At 41.7% G+C, this 22,135-nt stretch overlaps 1 protein-coding gene across 8 annotated transcripts in view; it reads right to left on the bottom strand.

Annotated features, from left to right (window-relative positions):
- Positions 1–22,135, bottom strand: part of MGAT5 (alpha-1,6-mannosylglycoprotein 6-beta-N-acetylglucosaminyltransferase) — a 322,695-nt gene that overhangs the window by 118,412 nt on the left and 182,148 nt on the right. For all 8 annotated transcript variants that reach the window (XM_019731135.2, XM_019731136.2, XM_019731137.2 and 5 more), the window contains 3 exons: positions 17,693–17,769; positions 16,604–16,693; positions 1,406–1,477 (listed from right to left, as the gene is read on the bottom strand). In XM_019731135.2, the coding sequence (XP_019586694.2) occupies positions 1,406–1,477; positions 16,604–16,693; positions 17,693–17,769 (239 nt within the window). The remainder of the gene's footprint in view (positions 1–1,405; positions 1,478–16,603; positions 16,694–17,692; positions 17,770–22,135) is intronic.

Below are 22,135 nucleotides of genomic sequence, written 5' to 3'. Positions count from 1 at the left end.
GACATCATTTACAAAATTAGAAATTGAGAAAGAAAGCACAGTCATTGCAAAGCCCTGAGCTATGTTAAAATGCATTTTTTTTTATTTTTAAATATAATGAGTACGCTTGATGTACCTTGAAATTCTCTGCACCTGAATTTATTGGCCACTTCAAGCAGGGTAGCCGACTCCTGGGAAAGCTGAAGTCAATTCTTAACAGGCTACCTCGTATTGTGTGTGCTGCCAAAAAGCCTCATTCTGTCCATAAAATTAAGTAGAGAAAAATACATGCTCCTCATCCAGTTTTTTCCCCAGTCCAAACGAATGAAAGTTCACTATTTTCTAAAGAATTTAAAAGCCAGGAATAACATTTTCCTATCACAACTGAATAAAATTTAAAATTCAGGCCAGGATGATTTAAAAGCCAGGAAGAACATTTTTATAATATAGCTGGATACAATCAGTGATTAAAATAACACTAATATTTTTCATATCACATCTAAAACATGCTGAAACCATCTTTCAGCAGTCACCATAGTTCATTCTAAACACTCATCTGATCATGTCCCTTCTTGACTCAACAATTTCCCATGACAGAAGCATGAGTCAGCAAACTATGGGTCTTAAGGAAAATCCTCCTTGGTGTTTATTTTTGTACATGAACTTTCACTGGAACACAGCCACACCCATTCATTTATATATTGTCCATGGCTGCTCTCTGTGCTACAAGGTCAGAATTGAGTAGCTCTGACAGGGACCTTACCAGCCTACAAAGATGAATATATTGACTCCCTGGCCTTTAGCTGATTCCCCAGTCTAAAGGCTTAAGCCTGTCACCGTCCCCTACCTATCTTTCCAACCTCATCTTCACCCCAGCTCATCCAAACCTGCTTGGCCTTGTCCCACTGACCCATGCTCTACCCTACTCCCTGAAAATGCAAAATTCTCTAATATGAACCTTCTTCCTCAAATCAGACACCTTTATCTCCTTCACCCAGTATAAATTCACTCATCATTTTAAATTCAGCTCCAACGTCATCTTCTCTTTGTCCCATCCCTGACCCCTACAGCCTGAGACCACCACTTCCTCATCAATTTCTGTGGGTCCGTATTCTGGCATTTATACAGGTACGGTCACTATTTACAACCATAGCCCTCCTTAGATCACTGAGCACCTCCACATCTGACACAAACTCTTATTCTTATCAGTAGCTTATCGCTTAGGAACCCTCAGAGAATTGTTCAATAAATATATGCACACTGGTTGAGTGCTCTGGTCACCCAGATTTCTACAGGACTGGGGATAGAAGTTCTTCAGTGTATCACTATTTCAGATTACAGCTGGCATTTCTAGAAGACTCCACATGTATCACTTGGCATCCGACCCAACTCAGGAGCCTAGTAAGAGGTTTCCAAAATCACTTACCAATGAATTATGATCAGCTTCTTCATAGGGATTTTTTGCTCTCCAAGGTAAATGAGGACACCAGTTTTCAACCTGAAAAATATAAATCAGGGGCACTAAGTATGCTGGTTCATCTGTAAGTGAATTAATCAATGTACAAAACACTGAGCACAGTTTCTGACACACAATGAGCACTATATTTAAGTGGGTTATTAATATTATTAGTCGGAGTCCCATGCTTTTAGCGAGCAATCCAGAGACAGGTGCCCTCTCAGGTGAAACAATCATCACCAAAGGTCCCAAGGAGTATGATTACACTTTACATCTGTACTTCAAAGTATTCTACAGTGATGTTTCCTTAATCATTTAATCCTCACATTTCTACAACAGAAGGAGAGGGGGCTCTTATGGCAGAAAGTTAAAAGACTAGAACATTGCCATAGGGGAATGAGAATGAAAAGGTGCCTCTCTGACTATATAGCAAAAAGACAGGGATGATTCGTTATCTGCTGTGGCATGTCTGGAAAGGAAATACCATGGCATCCGAGCCACAGAACTCAATCATTTATCTCAGAATTAGAATTGCAGCTGATAATTTAAAGCTAACTGATCTAGGCTTTCCTTCATTTTCTGGCTTCACACTATCACAAGAAATAGACGGCAAAATGTACTGGAGAAAGAGATGAAAGGAAAAAGGAAAAAAACCCTCAGCGATCTCATGAGAGCCATTCTAGAAGATGGATTGTTCTGTTAATGCACAAGAGTTTAGAGAGCTGAGGAAGGGAGTGGGGGGAGAAGAGAAAGGAAAGCACCAGGTTTTATAGGAATCCCTTCGATAAAGGTTACCAAAGAAAATTAGGCCAATTCATAATTTCTAGTAAAGGAAAAATGGAAAATGCAGAGTAATAATGATGTCTGAGCTCTCTGTCAAAACTGGTCATACAATTCCACAATGGTGTATCACCCAGTTACTAATATATAGTGAAACTATTGAAGATGGATAATAAATAGCCATTGAAAATAATCTTCCTAAGGCCAGGTGGACCTATAAAAATGAACAAAGCAAGAGGGAGGGCGGTTTCCTTGGAAGGTCACTGAGAAGGCAAAGACATGTGTTAGACCACAGCCTCCTGGGTCAGCAATGCAGAGTCAGACAGTCAGCTGTCTTCCACGTCTGGGTGAGTTTTCAAAGAAACAGCAGTTTCACTAAGTCTTGATACTGCACTTAATGTAAGGTGATTTTTATTTAACCAAATAACTGGGTGGTTTGCATATAGCCACCTGCCTGCAAATGACCTGAAAGGTATAAGCAGAGCTTGGGGGAGAATGGAATCCCTAGACAGGAAAAGTGCAATGTGTTCCTTTTCTTCTTGTGGAATAAAATTAGACTTGACTATATTTGTGAAATGGTAAAAGGAGACTCAAACGGAGGCTTTCCAAATGGGGACATAAGGAAAGTTGAAATGGTTTTTACTCATAAAAAAAGAAGACATTAACGTGCCTTGGATGCCCATATCTAATTCTTTAGACCTTACAGCAATAGCACCACGAAAGGCAATTATCTGGAGCTCCAGAAATGAGAAAAATGAGGAAAAACCGGCAGAAAAGAAGCCTGCAAGAGGATGAAGCCAGGTTGGTCCCAGCAGTACTGCACACACCTGTACCTTGTGTTCTTAGACCAGACTAAATTATTCAGTGCAAACTAAATTTTTGTAAATGGACTCAATGAAACATTGCTATAAAGCATATTGATAACATGAAGACTTTGAATGGATTGCAGACCTGAATGAGACCTTCAACCCCACACAAAAAGGATGAGGGTAAGCAAGCAGGGTACAGATTGGCAGTCAACCTCACACTAAGTAAATAACTAAACGGACACAGCAACGTGTCAGGATGAAAACTTCCCTCACGAATAGTATGATCCTGGGAAAGATGAAACAAGATTATGAATAAAGAAAATCAACCAAAAGGAGAGACATCAGTGAGATCAGATATTATTAAAGGAAAGTATATGCCTTCTTCACTCCTCCGCCCTAAGAAGAATCTTCCAAAACTTGCTCTGCTGAAAATATAGTCCAAGGTGACCTTCTAAAATGTGACTTCCCTAAAGAATGCTCAAGACTTTAATTCCTCTTCGAAACTGGTCATTTATCTCAGGTCTTGTTACTCTAAATGACTGGATAATGCTTTGCAAGGTTTCAAGGCCATCCCCGAAAGTATGGAAAATGGAGTCTATTTTAGCTTTTAGCAAGAAATCTTACCGTTACATATTCACTCGCAATGGAGGAAAACCCAGCTATGAACATCTTGCCACCGAATGAGGAAAGTGGGTTTTCAAGGTTGTTGTTTTTGTACACAGTAGTAGGATAACTGCTTAACAAGGTAATCAAATTATACATAAACCAATTTCTCCAGGGGGAAAGGGAATGTTTCTTTTCTGAAACCTCAGAGGATTACCAGGGTTGGAAAAAAGCCAGCACTGGCAATAACTCCGAGTTCTGAAACAAACAGCCCTCCAATGAGCAACCTTTTCCTAAATAAGAGTCATTAATAACACTCAGGGAAAAATTTGCTCAAGGCTAATAACTCAACTTCTTAATCCCTGTTGTGTCTGATCTACCCAGGCTCCGCTAACAAATTTAACTCCCCCCCACCTCAGCAGAGCATCCTACCACAAAATACGAACCCCAGAATGAGCCCACTGACTTCCTGATCTGGACACTCTTCTATTTCAAATCACTCTCGCCCTCTCCTCTCCTGGTTGTCAGAACCCTAGTGTCCTAGGTCAGCCTACGGTGCTCACCTTCCTTCACCCACTGCTTGGGCCATACTTTTCCTGCTGCGACCCCTGGTGTTCTCCTTGGGACAGGATGTTGTGTTTGCCATGGGTGCAGGCACACACGACAGCAGCACTGGACCCTCCCACTGGCCACCCTTACCTGTGCCTGACTCCTGCGAGCTGGCAGCCCTGCCCCAAGCCCTCTGCCAGGGTGGGCACTGAACATCCTTAAACTAGTCCACAAACCACCACAGGAAGCCCACGAATTGAAAACCATCTGAGTTCATGGCAACACACACACATAACAATCAATAGAGGAGCAGAACCATTACTCTAATAACCTTCGATGTGAAGGCAAAGCTTCTTCCAGGGAAACTAATCTTTTTAGTGTGCTCGCCTCAGGCAACAAAATGAAGAGGCAGCAAAAACAGAACAAGACCAGCCAGGCTAGACCTTCGGAACATTAATGCATATTCCACTGAGAGGGTCCTGTAAATCACTTTCTTGAAGGAGGAGATAGAAAATTAACCAATTTGATTTTTGACATCCCTCCTCCCAATGATTTAAACTTCTTTGATCTGAAGAGGTTTTACAGCTTAATCATGAGCAATGTGAATCAAAGTCCCTAAACAGAGCTCAAGTAGGTCACACTTTCAAGGTCCACAGGATGGACAATTCATTATACTTAAGAAAAAAGAAACTGTGGGCAGATACGTATACAGCTCATATTGGAATTTAAAGGGGCAAGAAGAAGTAATAAAATGAGAGCAAAAACTAGAGGAAATTTAATGTACACATGCATGTACTTAGGCACCACTGGCATAACTGTAGTAACATTCTATGCTTTCGAAAGAATAATGATGAGGCTCTGTGATGGCTTCTCTCATGATTAATGTTAACTGTTTTGCTCTAATGGATCACTGACACAGAATTTCATGCTGTATTTTACAGATAGGAAAGTGCAATAAAAACTAAATGAGAAAAATGTGTAAGAAAAGGCTGAGATTATCTCTGGATGATGGTGTCATGGGTGCTTTTTATTTTCTTCTTTATGTTCATCTGCATATTACGATGTTTTAAACAATGAACATTTATTCACAGAATAATTTCTAAAGAAGTTACGTTATGTAAGCATCCAATCATTTACTGAAGGTTTACGGTGTGTCAGGGTCTCTGGGGAAAAAAAATAAATAAGCTTGCATACATGACGTCTTTTAATCCCTGAAGCACCCTGTGCCACAGGTACCATGGACAGGTTTCATATGAGGAAATCAAAGCTTACAGTGGGTGGCAACTTGCTGACATAAGCTCACCAATGAGTGGAAGCGTTGGGTGACAACAGAGATCTGTCACTCCCGACCAGCACACGTTAGAGCCACCTGAAAGGCCATGCTTAGTGAAGGACAAAGAAAGCTGCTAAGTGCGGAAAGAGGATGGATCTGGAAATCAGCCCAAGTCTGTTGGATTCTACGCCCAACTCTACAAACAACTAGGCATATAACCTTAAACCACTTGGCTTTCAACTTTTCTCATCTACGAAATGAAGGAGTTGGCTCAGGTGACCTCTTAATAATTAATTCTATTACGCTGTAAGATCTAAAAAAGATAATTTTACATCATCCTGTCAGGCTAAGTGGTTATATATCAAAAGGGTACAATTGACTATACTATATAGCTGACTATTCATTTGATACAGATTATACATATCTATGCATATACACACATACCCACACATTTGTTATACTGACATATTAAATGAAGTTACTCATTAAGGTATATGCTTAAAAAAAAAAACAAAAAAAAACTTCTCTACCCCACGTCACACCCGGCCCACTCCCCTTGCTAAAGTTTCAAAAAGGGAAGGCAAATGGTAAAAGACATTGACACATGTACATGGTTCCGCTATCCACACCGGTCCTGTGCACTAGACAACTGAGCTGATGAATATTTTGGTCAAACTGTGTGTTAGAAATGGTCGTGTACAGGGCATGGGGTGGGGAGACAAAAGATGTAAGAACAAAAACTACAATATACTAGGAGCCAAGCAGTAGGCTAAGCACTTTACACACATTACCTCACTTGGTCTTCAAATAGTCGTCTGCGACAGGCTGCTCATCGTGCCAGATAAAGACACGGGCACTGGCAGAACCCACAGCTGAGCCCTGAATCGTGTCTGCAGCTCTATGGCCCATGTGCTTACTCACCACACGAAACCAGACACTTGGTTCCTATGGCCCCGTAAGGACAATTCAGTCTTCAATATTAGAGTGGCATTGCCTGAATCTTCAAACGGGTTGATGATGCCGCTGCTGTGCTGGGTACTGTGCAGGGCAGGGAGCGTAATAATAGCTCTTGCCCCCGTGTCTGCGCAGCAAGAGGCATCGTTTTAAAGTTGAAATTGAATCACATCCTACACTAACTCAAACCCTTCAGTGGCTTCTCTTTGCAGCCAGAATAAAATCCAGAATTTACAACAAGATGATACTAAGTCTGACCTGAAGCCTTACACTGCCTGCCTCGCTCACCTTGCCCTACATACAAGAATCTCCTTGCATGTCAAACAGAACATTCCTACCTCAGAAGGGCTGCCAGGTGTGTGTGTGTGTGTGTGTGTGAAAAAAGACACCCCTAGTTAAATAAGAATTTCAGAATTAGTATAAGTACATCCCATGCCGTATGTGTTACATACTAATCTTTTTTTAAAAATTATTGTTGACCTGAAATTTAAATATTACTGCATAGCCTGTATTTTACCTGGTAACCCCATACTTCAGGGCTTCTGCATTTACTATTCTTTTTACCTAGAACACTCTTCCTTCCAGAAATTTCCATGCATCACACTCCCTTACTTCTACACAGAAAAGCCTTCCCTGACCACCTTACCTGGCCACACTGCATCCTTACTCTCTTTTTCCTTGGGGCACTCACCACTTGTGTTAATTATTTTATGTATTGGTTGACTATTATTTGCTGCCCCATACAAATGGCAGCTCCTTGAAGACAGGAACTAGAATTTACCTGTTCAGTGCTCTATCCTCAGCCTCGAGAACAGAACAGTGCCTGGCACATAATAGGTCCTCAATCATTATGTGTTGAGTAGTGAGTGAATAAATCAAAGATATAACTTGAGCACTAAAAATAGTCATGGTAATGATACTCATTTCCATTTATGTGGCATTTATCCATTTTCATCATTTTATAAGAACCTTGCGACAATATACTGAGGCCTGACTTTGATCTCAGTGAGGAGAAACCAGATAGGAAAACCAAAGGGAGAGCTCAAGACCACACAGGTAGGCGGTGGATCCAGACAGGCAACCAGGCCTCATGTGTTTTCTATAATACTGTACTGCTGCCACTGAACGGGAGGCAGGAATATTATGGACAGAAAGGACGGGCCTGACCATGTGCCAGAGAGAGCCAAGGGCTGAGGAGATGCAGGGTGCCAGAGAAGAACTTCAAAGAGAAGTTGCAGTAAGTTTTCAATGTGCCACAAAACCAGTGGGGTCCTCATAAGGGGATGCCACAGTTTTAAAAATCCATCCCAAATCTCTATAGGAGAACTGCCAAGTTTTCTTCACACAGGAAAGGCAGCAAAAGAATTCCGCTGTAGTCAACCGGGTGACGTAATGCATGGAGATGCTTCTTACACCAACTCTTACTCAGTATACTTCCTACTACACACTACACGAGGCAAAACTGACCCTCGTCGGACCTGCATGCACACTGAGCACACTCTGATAGCCAGTGTCACTGAATTTGTAGAGGTAATCATACTGTAGAGACCGGGGATATAGTTCTTCTTTTGTGGTGATGTGCAATGTTGCCTGAATTGTAGGTCCAGGCAAATAATACTGAGTGACAGTGAGAATAAAAGGTGGGCAACAAAACTGTGTCTTCTCAGATAAGTGGTTCATTCTATTCTATCAGTCTAATCTGACCCCTTGCATGCTCTTATAGTTATATTAAAAAATGTTATATTAAAATTATTAGTAAGTGCTCAAAATGCCCCTGCTTCATGTCTCAAACTTAATGTTTTAGCAGATTTTAATGTTACAAATTTTAGAATATATTTTTTTTCAAGATTAAAAAGGTGATAGCTGGGAGAAGTTACCCACGCAGAACAAACACATAGAAAGCTATTTATAAAATGTTTTTAAATAGAAACATTCATTCAATAAATACGTGTGCCAGGCACCATTATACCTGTGAACAAAACAGGAAAATTTCTCTGGAGATTATTTTCCATGCACTTGTTCTCCTTTTTGTTTTGTTCCTTTTAAAATATTTATTGAATTTTATAGGGCGATAAGAAGCAATTTAAAAGGCAATTCAGAACTACCAGAAGGTTTTGTTAGAATTACCAATAGTGCACCATAAAATTATTTCATGGTATTTTTTTAAATTTAATTTACTGCGGTGACATTGGTTAATAACATTATATAAGTTTCAAGTGTACAATATTATAATACATCATCTGTATATTGCAGGGTGCTTACCACCCAAAGTTTAGTCTCCTTCTGTCACCATATATTTGACCCCTTTACCCTCCTCGACCTGCCCTCACCCCCCTTGCCCTCCGGTAACTACCATACTGTTGTCGGCTATGTGCTTGTTCTTAATTTTGGATGTTGACGGTCTTCCCAGGACCTTTGCATTTACTATTCCCACTGCCTGCTAAACATCTCTGCCAGACATCTAAACTTCTTACTTTCTTACCTACTTGAATTGGTTTTCAAAACCATCCTCCCATCTTCTCAGTAGTTCCTGAGCACTCTATCTAAAACAGACATCATCACTTCTCATGAGCATTTCTTTGCCCCCTCTCTCCTGCTTTATTTTTCTCCATGGCATTTACTACAACCTAAAAGATATGTATTTTACTTTTCATTTGTCTGTCTCCTCCTACAAAACATAACCTTAATGAGGACTGTTTGTCTTTTTGTTCATTGATATATTCCCAGCACCCAGAAAAACCCAATAGCAATGAAGGCCCCAGGCGTTCAGACTGTGGTCTCTAAGCATTATTTCCCACCAAGAGGAGCTAGGTGTCCTTAGAGAAATGGCTGATTTAAGGTCTAGGGCAGAAATTGTACTAGATGAACTAGAAGAGCTTGTCACACCAGGCAGTAAAAAACAAAACAAGAAAACTATTCCAAACTACCAGAGTCATGTCAAAAGGACTCAAGACAATATTAATTGGCTCCCTCTGGCCAAAGAAGGGGCAATTTGAGAACCAGTAAGAAAATAATTGGAATAGATCGAACAGCTATAATATGCTTCAATCAATGACTTCATAATGACGATAAAAACCACTAAGCATATAAGTAAACAAAATACTACACAGTAGAATATGCTAAGAAACCAAGAGAGAAAGAGAGAAAGATTTCCTATAGAAGCTGTCCCTCAGAGTAACCACATACCAGATGAAGAGTCACTTCTCTTTATACAAGTATCCCTGGTAGATTAAGCAGGAACCCCTAACGCGTTAATGAACCCACGCACTGATCATCGACAGCAGCTAACGTCACAAGAAGAGACAACCAGGCATTAATGCGCCTCCTGACAGAAGTATGTAATATCATCCATGAAGCAGTCTTACCAAAAAAATATTAAACCTGACTCCGATCAAGCCTCAGATCTAACTATCCATTTACAGGAAACACAAGGAGCCGGGAACCAGATTATACAACAACATGGGGATGTAATAATCAAAATGCAGAGTAGAACAAGTTCTCCAAGGCAAATAAAGAAGTTTCCTCAACAAAAAGCCACAAGGGGGGAAAAAAGAGATGGAAGGGAACCTAAAATTAAAGAGACTTTGGAGACACCAACAATTTTAATTTACAGTCATTACTTGAAACCCAGTTCAAATAAGTAAACTTTAATTTATAGGATGGCCTAGAAAATGTGAATACTAACCTGGTATTTTATGATATTAAGGAATAATGTTCATTGTGATATGAAATGATACCGTGATTCCCCAAAAATAAGACCTAGCCAGACAATCAGCTCTAATGTGTCTTTTGGAACAAAAATTAATATAAGACCTAGTATTATATTATATTATATTATATTATATTATATTATATTATATTATATTATATATTTTATACAAGACCCAGTTTTATATTATAGTAAAAGAATGGGTCTTCTATTAATTTTTGCTCCAAAAGACGCATTAGACCTGATTGTCCGACTAGGTCTTATTTTAGGGGAAACACGGTATTAGTAGTTATAATGGGAGTAGTTATATGTTTTAAAAGAGTCTCCTTTAAAGATACATACTGAAACAGTCACACATGATAGGACACTTGGAATTTGCTTCAAAATAAAGGAGGTGGGGAGAGTGTAAATGAAATGAGACTTGGCCATGAAATGACGATTGTTGAATCTGAGTAATGGGCACATAGGGGTTCATTATACCCTTCTATTTTATATATGATTAAAATTTTCCACATTAAAAGTGTTTAAAACAAAAATTTATATTACTGGCATGGAATAGAAATTTTAAGAAATAGTATTTCAAAGTTAAAAAAAAAAATAAAAAATTGGAGAGTACTGCATTGAAGCCTCTGTTTGCCACATGTATTCCAAGGAGCAAAGACGCTTTGGTTTGGGGTTTGGCAAGTCCTGTCATTTCCCCTTTTAATTTTGTAAAGTGGAGGCCAGCGCAAGAAGTCTCCATATAAATGTTGTAGTGCCTGAAACTTACAAACGGGGGCATCACGAAGAAAATAAACTTGGGAGAGGAGAGGTAACGGAGAGATCAATTAGGCTGACTGACAAATACTATTCTGTAAACTCAGGACTGTTTAAAAAAAAAATCCTTTTTCTAAAATGTTATAGAATTCAGGTAACAGGAGCAAGAAAAACATAGAGATGAAAAAGATACAGATAAAGGCTGAACTCAAAAAGGGAAAAAGGACATGATCATAAATCTCTCCCTGCTCCGTTATTGCCAAGAAATATTATCTCACAGAAAGGGAATTTCCTATTGTAAACAGCTAAACATTTTAAAAAGGTATGTGTTGGTGTCCTCGGGCAAGCCTAGCGATATTTTTAAAGTACTCCTGACCTGTCCCGAAATGTTAGTTATGTGTTTTCATTCACGTTTTCTCCTGCAACCTAAGTAGTTCTTTATCGCTGCCCACTTTGACAAATTAGTCGACGCAACACCATTTCCAAGTTATCTTTAGCAGCCAACACAGCCCATAAATCCAAATCATTGTGCTGGTTATTAGGATTTCATTTCATGCTCGCATTCACAAACATTTAAGCTTTCAACCTTTGCTGTTGGGCATTAATCTTGGCATTAATCAAGAGATTAAGTACGCTGAATTTAAACTCAAGGTTAATGGCATGCTCAGCCAATATTAGTTTTACATATTGCCAAGGGAGAACAGAAAGAGGCAAAGACCTTTATGCCTGTTGTTCATGACACATAAGAAACAGATTGATAAGTAAGGCATGAAACTAATTCTTTTGTTGCTTTCTAAGGTAGTCACACACACACATGTGCACACACACTCACTCAGTCCTGTCCAAATTGACATTTGAAGCAACAGCTTGTCCACATCCTAAAATCTAGCAATCAATCACTGGGCAATTTGATGATTTCAGAGCAACTATACTTGCAATGGCAGCAGAAGTACTTAAAAAAACAGCACAAATTACAAAGTCTGGGAGAGTATGATGGCTGCTAGTCACCAGAATAATTGTGTAAATTAAAAAAAAAAAAGTCTGAGTGTCAAATATATCAGCATCATCTATCAATGTAATCTCAATAGGGGTAAAGAAATTCATTTTAAATTTCATAAAAGCTGAAAGCAGTAAAAGGCTCTGTAGAGGGATAAGTTAATATACCTGAAACAATGACAGAGTAATTACTTTATAAGCCTTGTCTCCATAACGGGAGTAGTTACATGGTTCACAAAAACAGATACAGAAAATGAACTGCCCGATGATGTGGAAATGCAAGGCTGCCTCATTCATTCACTCCCACAACTCGGAATGACTGAACACCTGGTTTTCATGAGTTATGCCCTCGGGAGAATTGGTGCTTTCTCTTTTTTGGAGGGATAGGGTATCAAAATTGTGGGTATTCAAAAACTAGCAACGAAGACTGATTCATGGAAACTAGCTAAATTAGAGCCACATTTCAAACACAGGTGAATTTGAGTATAGAACTGACTGCAAAGTGAGTGGTGACAAACCACTAGGCAGAGTTCAGTTTTCCTTTGACACGAGGGGCAGCAGTTATGAAAAGTGCAGAAGTACTAGGCAGCTTAACTTCCCAGAGCCGCTACAACTTGGCTCTCGATCACACAGAGTTGGGGAAAGGTTGAAATGAGATTGTGTACTTGAGGTGTCTGGCATACAGGGGCTGAGTAATGTTTCATTCTTCTTAGTGTCTGCCATCCAACAGGGGCAGGGACGATGAGGCTCATATTACCACATCAGTCCCTAGCACGGTATTACACACATAACAAGCATCCGTGGAGAGAATGTAAGGGCAAATGGCTTTACTTCCTGGGGTTTACCAGAAATAATTTGCAGACTACAAATTGATGAAGGTAAAAGGAGACGTTTATAATCCCATAATTCAATGGAAGTTGGCACACTGAGACAACCAGGGGAAAGAAAAATGAAGGAAGAATTCTACCTCCTAAGCTTGGTCTGAATTTAAATGCCTCAACCCAACCGGTGACTGACTCTACGGGAGATATTTTATTTCATGTCTTTTTCTCCATCTGTCAAAGTTCTGAATATAAACGTGATAGAAACAAGAACTGGCCTTTCAATAAGGATTGGGGAAAAAATAAAAGTCACTGTTGATCAAGTAAACAATCAAATGCAAATGTCTCTCTTCATTACCCAATTGCAAGAGAAACCTGGCATATGATACAGGTTAAATGAAGTAACAAAAGAAGGGAAGTGTCAAGAAAGGGGAAAAAAAAATAGATAAAAAAGAGCACCACGAAACCACAGATGTTGTCCAGGATGTTTTCAATAGTAGAATGTAATGAATTGGCTTCAGAAAACATCTCTAATAATCTCACATTGACAAGGGCAGTGGTACTCGGCTGCGCCATACATCCAGCTCACGATCTGAATGCAAACAGAAGTGTCCTATCCAGAGAAAAGAAGTCAAGGGGAACAGCTGAATTGCTACATAACTAAAAGTCAAGTGGTCTAAAATTAAATTAGATTGGTGAAAAAGAACCAGAAATTGATTCTAATTCTAAAATAAACTCAATGTTCCACATAAAATATCCCAGGCTATGTGACACCCCACGACTGTCCTCAAAAAAATGACAACATCAAAAACCATAAAAGCATCAGTTACATTTACTGAGTGTCATCTATCTGCTAGGCTCTACTCTAAGCCTGTTCCCATATACACTCAGGAATGCTCACGGTAGGATCCTTTGAAAACAAACAAAATTAAAACTACTATTTTATAAAGAAAGAATCTCAGGCACAAAGAGGGTAAGTAACTTTTCCAAAAGCCGAGTTTAGAAAGCATCAGAAACAGAAGCTGAAGTCAGTTATGAGGCTCTAAATCAGTACTTCCCATCGAAGTGGCCGTGTTGGTCAAATTCTCCTCTAACTCTAATAAGGCACCTATTAAGATGCTACAATAAAATAAAATAAAAATTTAAAGGCCAGAGTTTCAAAGTTATTTTCAGAGTAAAACTCTGAAAAAGAAGTTCCTAGTTCTCTCCCCAGGGGAATTATCTCCATCCTGCTGGCTCAATTACCTGCAACCATTCTTCCTCTTCCATTAGTCTCTTAAGATAATGAACGCATACCGTGGTGCCAAGAAAATGAGTTCTCAGTAATTGTTGACAATCAATGAATATACTAGCTGTTCAATAAGTGCTCACTGAACTGAATTCAACTGAATAACAACAACGAAAAAGCCCTATCATCTGCATAAGAAGACATGGGAACAGGCTAATGAAGAACCATACCACCCCTAGTTAAAGGTTCTGAACCTAAATATCAAGCTCCAATATTAAGTATATATCATCCATCACAGACTTGCAGCCCAGTCTGACCCACATCCTCCCAACTGACCTTCACCAGAATCTCACTCTTCTCCCATCTTAGCTACATCTTTCCTTCACGCGAGTGGGGGTAGAGTGGCAGTTGCAAAGGAAGGGAACTAGGTCACAAATAACTGCAGCCCCTTTCCATCTGGACCATTCTCCTACGCCTTCCCGGCTTTGGCTCTGAAGGTGGAGAAAGGCTGGAGTAGGGATGTAAAATCCTCTGCCTTCACCTCCGCAGCCCACCCACACGTGCAAACTCTCAGGGAGGCGTGAAATTAGCTCAGCTTGTCAATCAGAAAGCACAGTTGGACTCTGGCTAAATTCTATCAAATGGAAGACAAAGAAAACTTTTGAAAATTAAACTGAATGAGGGACCTTCTCCTCAGGGCATTAAAGGTGCTTCCAATGGACTTCTCACAGGAGTGATGGTTCAACTCATTGGCCCCAGGCCTTACTTCTCTGGAGTAGGAAATGAGAAGATGGGTCACAGTCCACCGAAGCTAGAAACACACTCAAATATGTTACAAAATCAATTTGCCAGCAACCTGCTAATGAGGAGCATCACACACCTAATTCTCTATGCTTTCAATTTCCAAGAAGTATTTTAACTATTATTAGCTCTAAGGGTTCCCATGATGGCTGTGGGGTGGCCATGGGTAACCTGTCAAAAAAAAAAAAAAAGTCTGACTGGATCTTACAGAGGAAAAAGAAAGAAGTGTATAGAAGAGGGACAAACCCCAAGAATCTAGGAACACATGCCCGATAGCTATACTAGTTTGGTCCCCCAAAGCTGTCCCTGTCACCTTATGTATGACACAGAGAAGAGGCACCCGAGTCCCGCAAGGAAAACTATGGCAAAAGCATTTCATTTAGCCTCAGAGGCACTCTCCTTCCTGCATGGCAGCACCAGGGAGCTGTTATTAACTACTGGTCAATGGCAACTGCACACAAAAGTGGGGGAGAGAATAAAAGAGAAATGGTGGCCAAGAGCCTGAGAAGGGCACATTCTCTGAAATTAGCCAGCACTCGAGTCAAAGGCCCCTAGGACTACCCCCATCTAGAAGGATGGAGGGGGAAGCCACAGAGTTCTGATTTCCCACTCCGCCCTTCCCCTGTACCCTGCCCGGGATAAAGTATTAACTCGATTCCACCCCCTCAATATTCCTGAAGGTGACATGAGATCACTGAAGTATGTAATAAATACCAAGTGGTCTGTAACACGCTCCGCAACCCTTTAAAGAAAAGGGCGAGTTAATTCGAGGGTACAAATGAAAATGAAGCTCAGATAAAAAGAAAACAAGGTAAAAACTCAGGCTGTTAGTAAACTGCTAACTCGGTTAATAAACACATGAAAAGATATGTTCAACATCACTAAGTATTGAGGATATGCAAACCACAACTGCAGAGATACCATCTTACACCCATTAGCATGGCTACTATCAAACAAAACAAAAACAAACACAACCACAAAAAAACCCCCTCAAACCAGAATAAAACAAGTACTGGCCAGGATGTGGAGAAATTGGAACCCTTGTGCACTGTTGGTAGCAATGTAAAATGGTGCAACTGCTTTGGAAAAGGTTGGCGGTTCCTCAAAAAATAAACAATGGAATTACCACATGATTCAGTCATTCCACTTCTGGATATATACCCAAAGGAAATGAAAGCAGGGTCTCAAAGAGTTATGTGCACACCCAAGTCCACGGCAACATTATTCACAACAGCTAAAAGGTGGAAGCAACCCAATGTCTATCAACAGATGAGTGGATAAGCAAAATGTGGTGTATAATACAACAGCATATTGTTCAGCCTTAGAAAGGACAGAAATTCTGGTACATGCTACAACATGGAGGAACCTTGAATACATACAGTATGCTAAGCGATATCAGCTGATCACAAAAAGACAAATACTGCATAATTTCACTTATATGAGTATTTGGAATAGTCAAAATCATAAAGACTGAAAGTAGAATGGTGGTTGCCAGGGGCTGGAAGGAGGGGAGAAGGCAGAGCTACTGTTTAATGGGTAGTTTCGTGTTTGCAAGATAAAGGGTTCTGGAAATGAGTGGAGGGTGGGGATGGTTGTGTAGCAATGTGAATTACTTAATGCCATTGAACTATACACTTAATGGTTTAAGATGTTACGTGTATTTTAAATCAAGGGAAAATTAGTTAGCTAAGCCTGTTTTTCCGTCAAAGGAAAAAAAAAAAAGTCATCCTACCTGGGGGGGTGGGGGGGTGGGCAGAGGAGCATCATGAAGAAGGAAACCGTATGTCTACTATGTAAAAACATTTTCAAGCTTTTTGAATTCCAGACTCAGCTACAAAACAGACAAACCACACACACCCACCCCTCTGAAGCCACAAGAAGCTACTCACCTCACTGAGGTAAATAAAAAAAGAGCAGGTGGACCCATCCACCCCGTATTCTGCGTAGCAGGGATCCGAGCGCCACATATCTTTCATCCACTGAAACAAGAAGAGCCAGGTAAGAACATCTCTGAACAGCCCCGTTCTTGGTGGCCCTGCCCATCTGCTGATGAGAAGGTGAGGACATACGTGTGTGGCTCAAGCTCTGGCCTAAGCTCAGAGTCACTGAGTGAGGTCGGGATGACAGACGTTCAGTTCCTGGATGATCCACAGACAGACACTGACATGAGTGGGCCCTTAGCACACGTGCTTAGAGTGGAGAAAGGCTGTGGGACAGCCCAGGCCGCAAAGCCCAGGACAGGCCTTGCCTAGGAGAGTTTTATCAAGAGCAAGTGCTCAATGGGACGCTTGCATCGAAATCCCCTCTTTCCAGAACCTTCAGTTTCACCAACCCCAGCACAGGGCCAGGAAGAGTACATGATGAGTGCAGGAATGCAGGGCGTGTATGGGTCCCAAACGGAGACCATGTGAATGTTTCTGGGACGTGGTCTCACCATCCTAATGTACCCCTGAACTGAAACTCTTCTCTGGAAACTACTGAGCAGGGAGTCGTGTCTCCAAGGGCAGGCCATGGAAACAGGATTTTTTTTAAAAAAAATGTTAAGAGGAAAAGAGTGGCCGAGTGTCTCTGGGTACTCAACTGTAGATGCAAATGTGACATTTACATCACACTCTGGAGACCTCAGAAGGGGAGGGGGAGAGAGAGAAGTTGGACACTAAATAATGGCAGCCTCTTATCATTGGCCTGTGAAGGGTCACCTGCTGGAAGCTGGGAAAGCAAGGGAAAGGCAGCTTCAAAGACACAGTAGGCGCCTGAAATGGCCCAGGCTCCTTCAGTCTGACCAGTTAGAGCCATTATGGACTAACCCCAAGGAGTTGGCATAAGCTGAGAAGCGTTGTCATGGCCACAGCCCCAAACAGGGAGGACTGAAGCAGCCCTTAAGTGACTCCCTTAAAGGGCTCGCTTGCCCTTTAAAGAAGGGGGTGTTAGTGCAGACTGAAGATGATGGAAACAAATACACATCATTTGGGCCTTACCTTGATTTTCCCCTCACAGTGGGGGTAGCCATCCATAGGAGGCAATACACATTTTTCTTGAGCTCCATTAATGATATCTGTAAAGGATGAAAAACAACAACGGATACCATTAAGTTTATGAAACACAAGTCTAATATCTTTGTAAGCCAAGGGGCAGGTAGGGAAACCGAAAAGAGAGGTTTACAGTAGCAGCCATGCTCTGACCCGCACCACCCCTCCAACGGGCAACAGGTCTGACTGGTCTGCAGTGAAGACCTGACCTAAGGACAGTCCACCTACAGGATGGCCAGAGACTCATGATGGGCGTGTTCAGCTTGAAAGGGGGAGTTAGACCAACCACAATGGTCGCCTGCAGATCTGCAATTGGGAAACTGAGAAACCAAAGACATAGGGAGCAGAAAATAAAGCCACGAAATAAGGGAGTCCACCAGGCTGGCGGGGGCATGCCAGGCTATGCAGACAAACTGAGGCCATGGGCAGCTTCATGAAAACATGTGCTAGAACTGAGGCAACCAGCAGGAGAAAGACAGGCGCACAGAATTAGTGGGTGGAGGAGCAGAAAGCCACATGGTCATCTGCGAGGCAGAGCCTCTTATCGACCCAGTTCTTCCATTTCCACAGACATCTCCTTACTGCTGCAAATGTTTCCTCACAATAAGCTCCCTTGCTACTAGCTAGCTCAAGTGGATTCCTATTCCCTGTAACTACAGAGTCAAAACTCGAAAAGCATGCCTTCCAGAAGCTCCAAGTTTAGTGGTGAACAACAGACCCATAATGAAACAATTGAACAACAGTGCGATCGACTTTACATTAGGGCGGGACAAGGGAAGGACGCCCATCCAAGTGTCCAGGGGTGAAAGAAGGCTTCCTGGCTCCAGCAGCATCTTAGCCGCCATGAGAAGGTGAAGCAGGAGTGAGCTAGGTAGCAATGGTGTTCAAGAACTGTGGTGCTTCTAAATGCAGGCACCCGCTCTGACTAGAATACAGAAGGCTGAGGGACTAGAAGGTCAGATAGGAGAAGCAGGCAGGGCCCAAAGAAGAAAGGCCTCAAGCACCAAGATACAGACTTTGATCTTCGTGCTCAGGGCATGGCAGAGCACTGAACGGTTTGTAGGAGGGAATGGCTATGATCAGATTGTTGTCTAGGAATGATCCTCTTAGCTACATGCTTCAACCTACATGCTTCTATTTTGGGACCTACTATATTTTCCAGACCTGCTTGGAAAATGTAGCCATTACTTACTGCTGACAGTTTTCTATCTATACAGAGCATTAACAAGAAATTAGCTCCCAAACGACAATGTTTGACAGTGGTATTTAAATGATGTCAGTAGGTGCTGGGGCTAAAACAGAAGTTAGTGCTAAGGGGGAGGTGTGTGTGGGGGAGGGGGGGGCTTCATTGTACCTGTCCCTTGAAAACCAGTTTTTCTGATAGTCTGAAACAGAGATCCTCAACTCTTTGATTTAGCATTTTCAATGGGCATTCTACTTGCTACAGATAATTAGAGCATAAAATCAATAGCCCCCTTATCATAGATTGAAGGCAGTGTCGTTCAATAGTTAACAGGGAAGGTACTTAGCTTGTCGGAGCCTCTTTTCTCCCATCTTTATAACTGGAATAACTACACCTATTTCATCCGGCTCCTATTTAATAAGTTAACATTTACAAGAAGTCTGGTCTGGCACTCCCAACAACTGATAACACAGACCACAGCAGGTGCTTAAATGCTGGCATTTGGTATGTAATTCGACACAACTCACTATATCCAGGAAAGCAATATTTCAAATGTATAGCCGCTTCTGGAAATAACATTCTCTCACTTTAGGGGAACAGCCAGCTCCAGAATCCACTACCAAATGGACCGCCTCACCAAAGAACAGAGATGCTTTTCAATGACTACTACTCCCAACGCTATTTTTAATTCGATTTTGCTTGGCAACTGAGCAAATAAGAAGCTGCAGAGGTTCCAAGAAATTAAGTCTAAAATGGCTGGGAGCTGGGGAAGTCAGACATTTAAGGGGACGGATGCTTAGGGTGAAATGCCCCTCTTTCTTAAGATACTATAGGTACTACTCTGGATGTTCAGAACAAGAAGTCATGGAAACTAGAAGCTCCTGAGTTGGAGGTACAGTGTGTGTGGTGAAGAGAAATCGCCAGGTGGTAGAATAACAGGTCCGGGACGGCCTGCAAGTAAAGCCTGGTTGCTGACAGCGTGGGTCCTCTCCACTAGGAGTTTGAAGGAATAAAAATATGTTACACCAAGGGTCGGCAAACATTGTCTGTAAAGGACCAAATGGTAAATATCTGAGGCTTGGCAGGCCACGGGGTCTCTGTCACAACTACTCTCTCTGGTTTGTAGCAAGAAAACAGCCACAGACAACAAGGGGAGGAATGAGAGTGGCTGTGTTCCAATAAAACTTTACTTACAAAACAGGAGCAGACCACTGTGTCTGCTATGATGAGAGCTCCAAAATGAGCATCCTCATTTCTGCAAAGACCTGTTGAAATGACCTTTTTCTTTAAGGACACCTGCAGGCATCTTCTGCCAAAAATGCTCTCCTGCTCACCCCCTTCCGCCTTCTACCCTTTCTCCACCGAGTTAAAGCCCCTCCTCCTATAAGACCCTCTGGAAGAAACAGTCCTGAGCCTTCCTTTTCAGGCCCAGCCAGGGTTTAGCTGGGAGTGAGTGCTGCCCTCCTGCTTATGTCTCTCCCATGCGGTGAACAATCTACGTTTCTTTACATTTGTCCATCTCTCCACCTAGGCCATGAGGATATTATGGGAAGGTTATGTCTTTCTGCTCCATTACCAGGCACTAAGTGCTGTTTGACTGAATAAACACACCCACGTTCCATGGGCCCCAAGCCTGACTCTTTGCTCGGGGAGAACCAGACTGAGCTGAGATCCCTGCTAGGCCAGCATTTTTATTAGGTTGGTGCAAAGGTAATTGCGGTTTAAAAGGTTAAAAATAATTGCAAAAACCGCAATTACTTTTGCACCAACCAAATACTTTGCCAACTAGCAGGATTGTCGACTAATTCAACAGGGTCTCCTCTGTAATCCCATTATCTTATGATGAATTTTCTCACTATTTAGTTACATAGTGACCAGTTGGAATGCACAATACACAATGATGTCCAAAAGTTCAGTTTAATGGCTTGAGGCTCTGGGGTAGGAGAGATCTGGGAAAGGGAGAAACAGGAAGTGCTCGCCCTCCTAGCATCAGGCCAGCTGCACCCTGACTCTGACCTCCAGTAACCGGATAAGACCTCCCACCACTTCACAGCTCTAGAGGAGTTTCAGCTTTCCTCAGAGGACAGCTTCCCATTTTATTTTCATCAAAACGACAAAAACTCAAAAAATAATGTTTTTATTCTCTGCTATTCACCCCTCGCTTTCCAGCATGCCAACTTTCTTTTTAACGGTCAAAGGGCAAGGGAAACGAAAGATGTTAATGGAAGCAGTGACACTCAGCTCTTATTATTGTTTAGGTTTCAGCTACACCCCTTACTCTCACCTACCAGTCCCTGTTGGGTCTTTCACCCCATACTCCACTTCTGTACTGATTCTATGGCACTGTCAAGCAGCCACGACACAAAAGGCAGATGACCTCGGTGTGAAAATTCTTTTGTTTTATCAGTCACCAAGCCCCATGCAGTGTAGCAGGGGCTCCTTTCCCTGTTATCTAAAATGCTTATGTGTGAGGGAAGAACACACGTACAAGAGAAGAAGTGACAAAGATGTCATAAACACACCCAGAAAGGGGTGTTCCTGTCAAATGGGGGTCCAGATTCTCCCAGACAGTCGTAATATATGTGTATACATATTGAAAGAGGCACATATGGAGAGATACAACAGCATTTCAAATACATATATTTGGAAGCAACAAAGAGATATAGAACCAAGCACACATTTTTTTTTCTTCTTTTTTTACTCATGTTTTCCTCTGCCTCTGAGAAAGGGAGGAAAGTGTGGACACAGTGAGGGCAGAGAGGGCAGAAGAAGTAAATGGTAACAATGGTCTCAAAGGGACAGTGAGAGTAGAAAAAGGGTCACACAGGAAACGAAGATGAATGACAATAACCTCCCTTGATATACATTACCTGCCTTTCTAAAGTGCTATCACATACATTATCACATTATATACTAACCACATCCTCCGGAAAAAGGAAGACAGTTCATTCACCTTATAGTCTGAAAAGGAGAAATTTTAAAATCCTAAACATCTACCTCCAAACCCCACCTGCAGTTACTTGAAACGCCTCTCAAAAGCCTGCTGTTGGCCATGTGCTGAAATGGCAAAGCTGTACCCTTGAAAGACATGATCGGAAGCCCTAGGGAGCTCACCACGGCGTGGGGGAGGTGGGATGACATACCACAGAGTGAGGCACACGTCAGCAGAGCCCCCTCCGAGGCCAGCGCTTCTGGAAAGCACGACCACC

The sequence above is a fragment of the Rhinolophus sinicus genome, linkage group LG01, assembly GCF_036562045.2.
Source record: "Rhinolophus sinicus isolate RSC01 linkage group LG01, ASM3656204v1, whole genome shotgun sequence".
Lineage (NCBI taxonomy): Eukaryota > Metazoa > Chordata > Mammalia > Chiroptera > Rhinolophidae > Rhinolophus > Rhinolophus sinicus.
The sequence above is the reverse complement of the archived record's forward strand: the minus strand, read 5'-3'. Positions and strand labels throughout refer to the sequence as shown.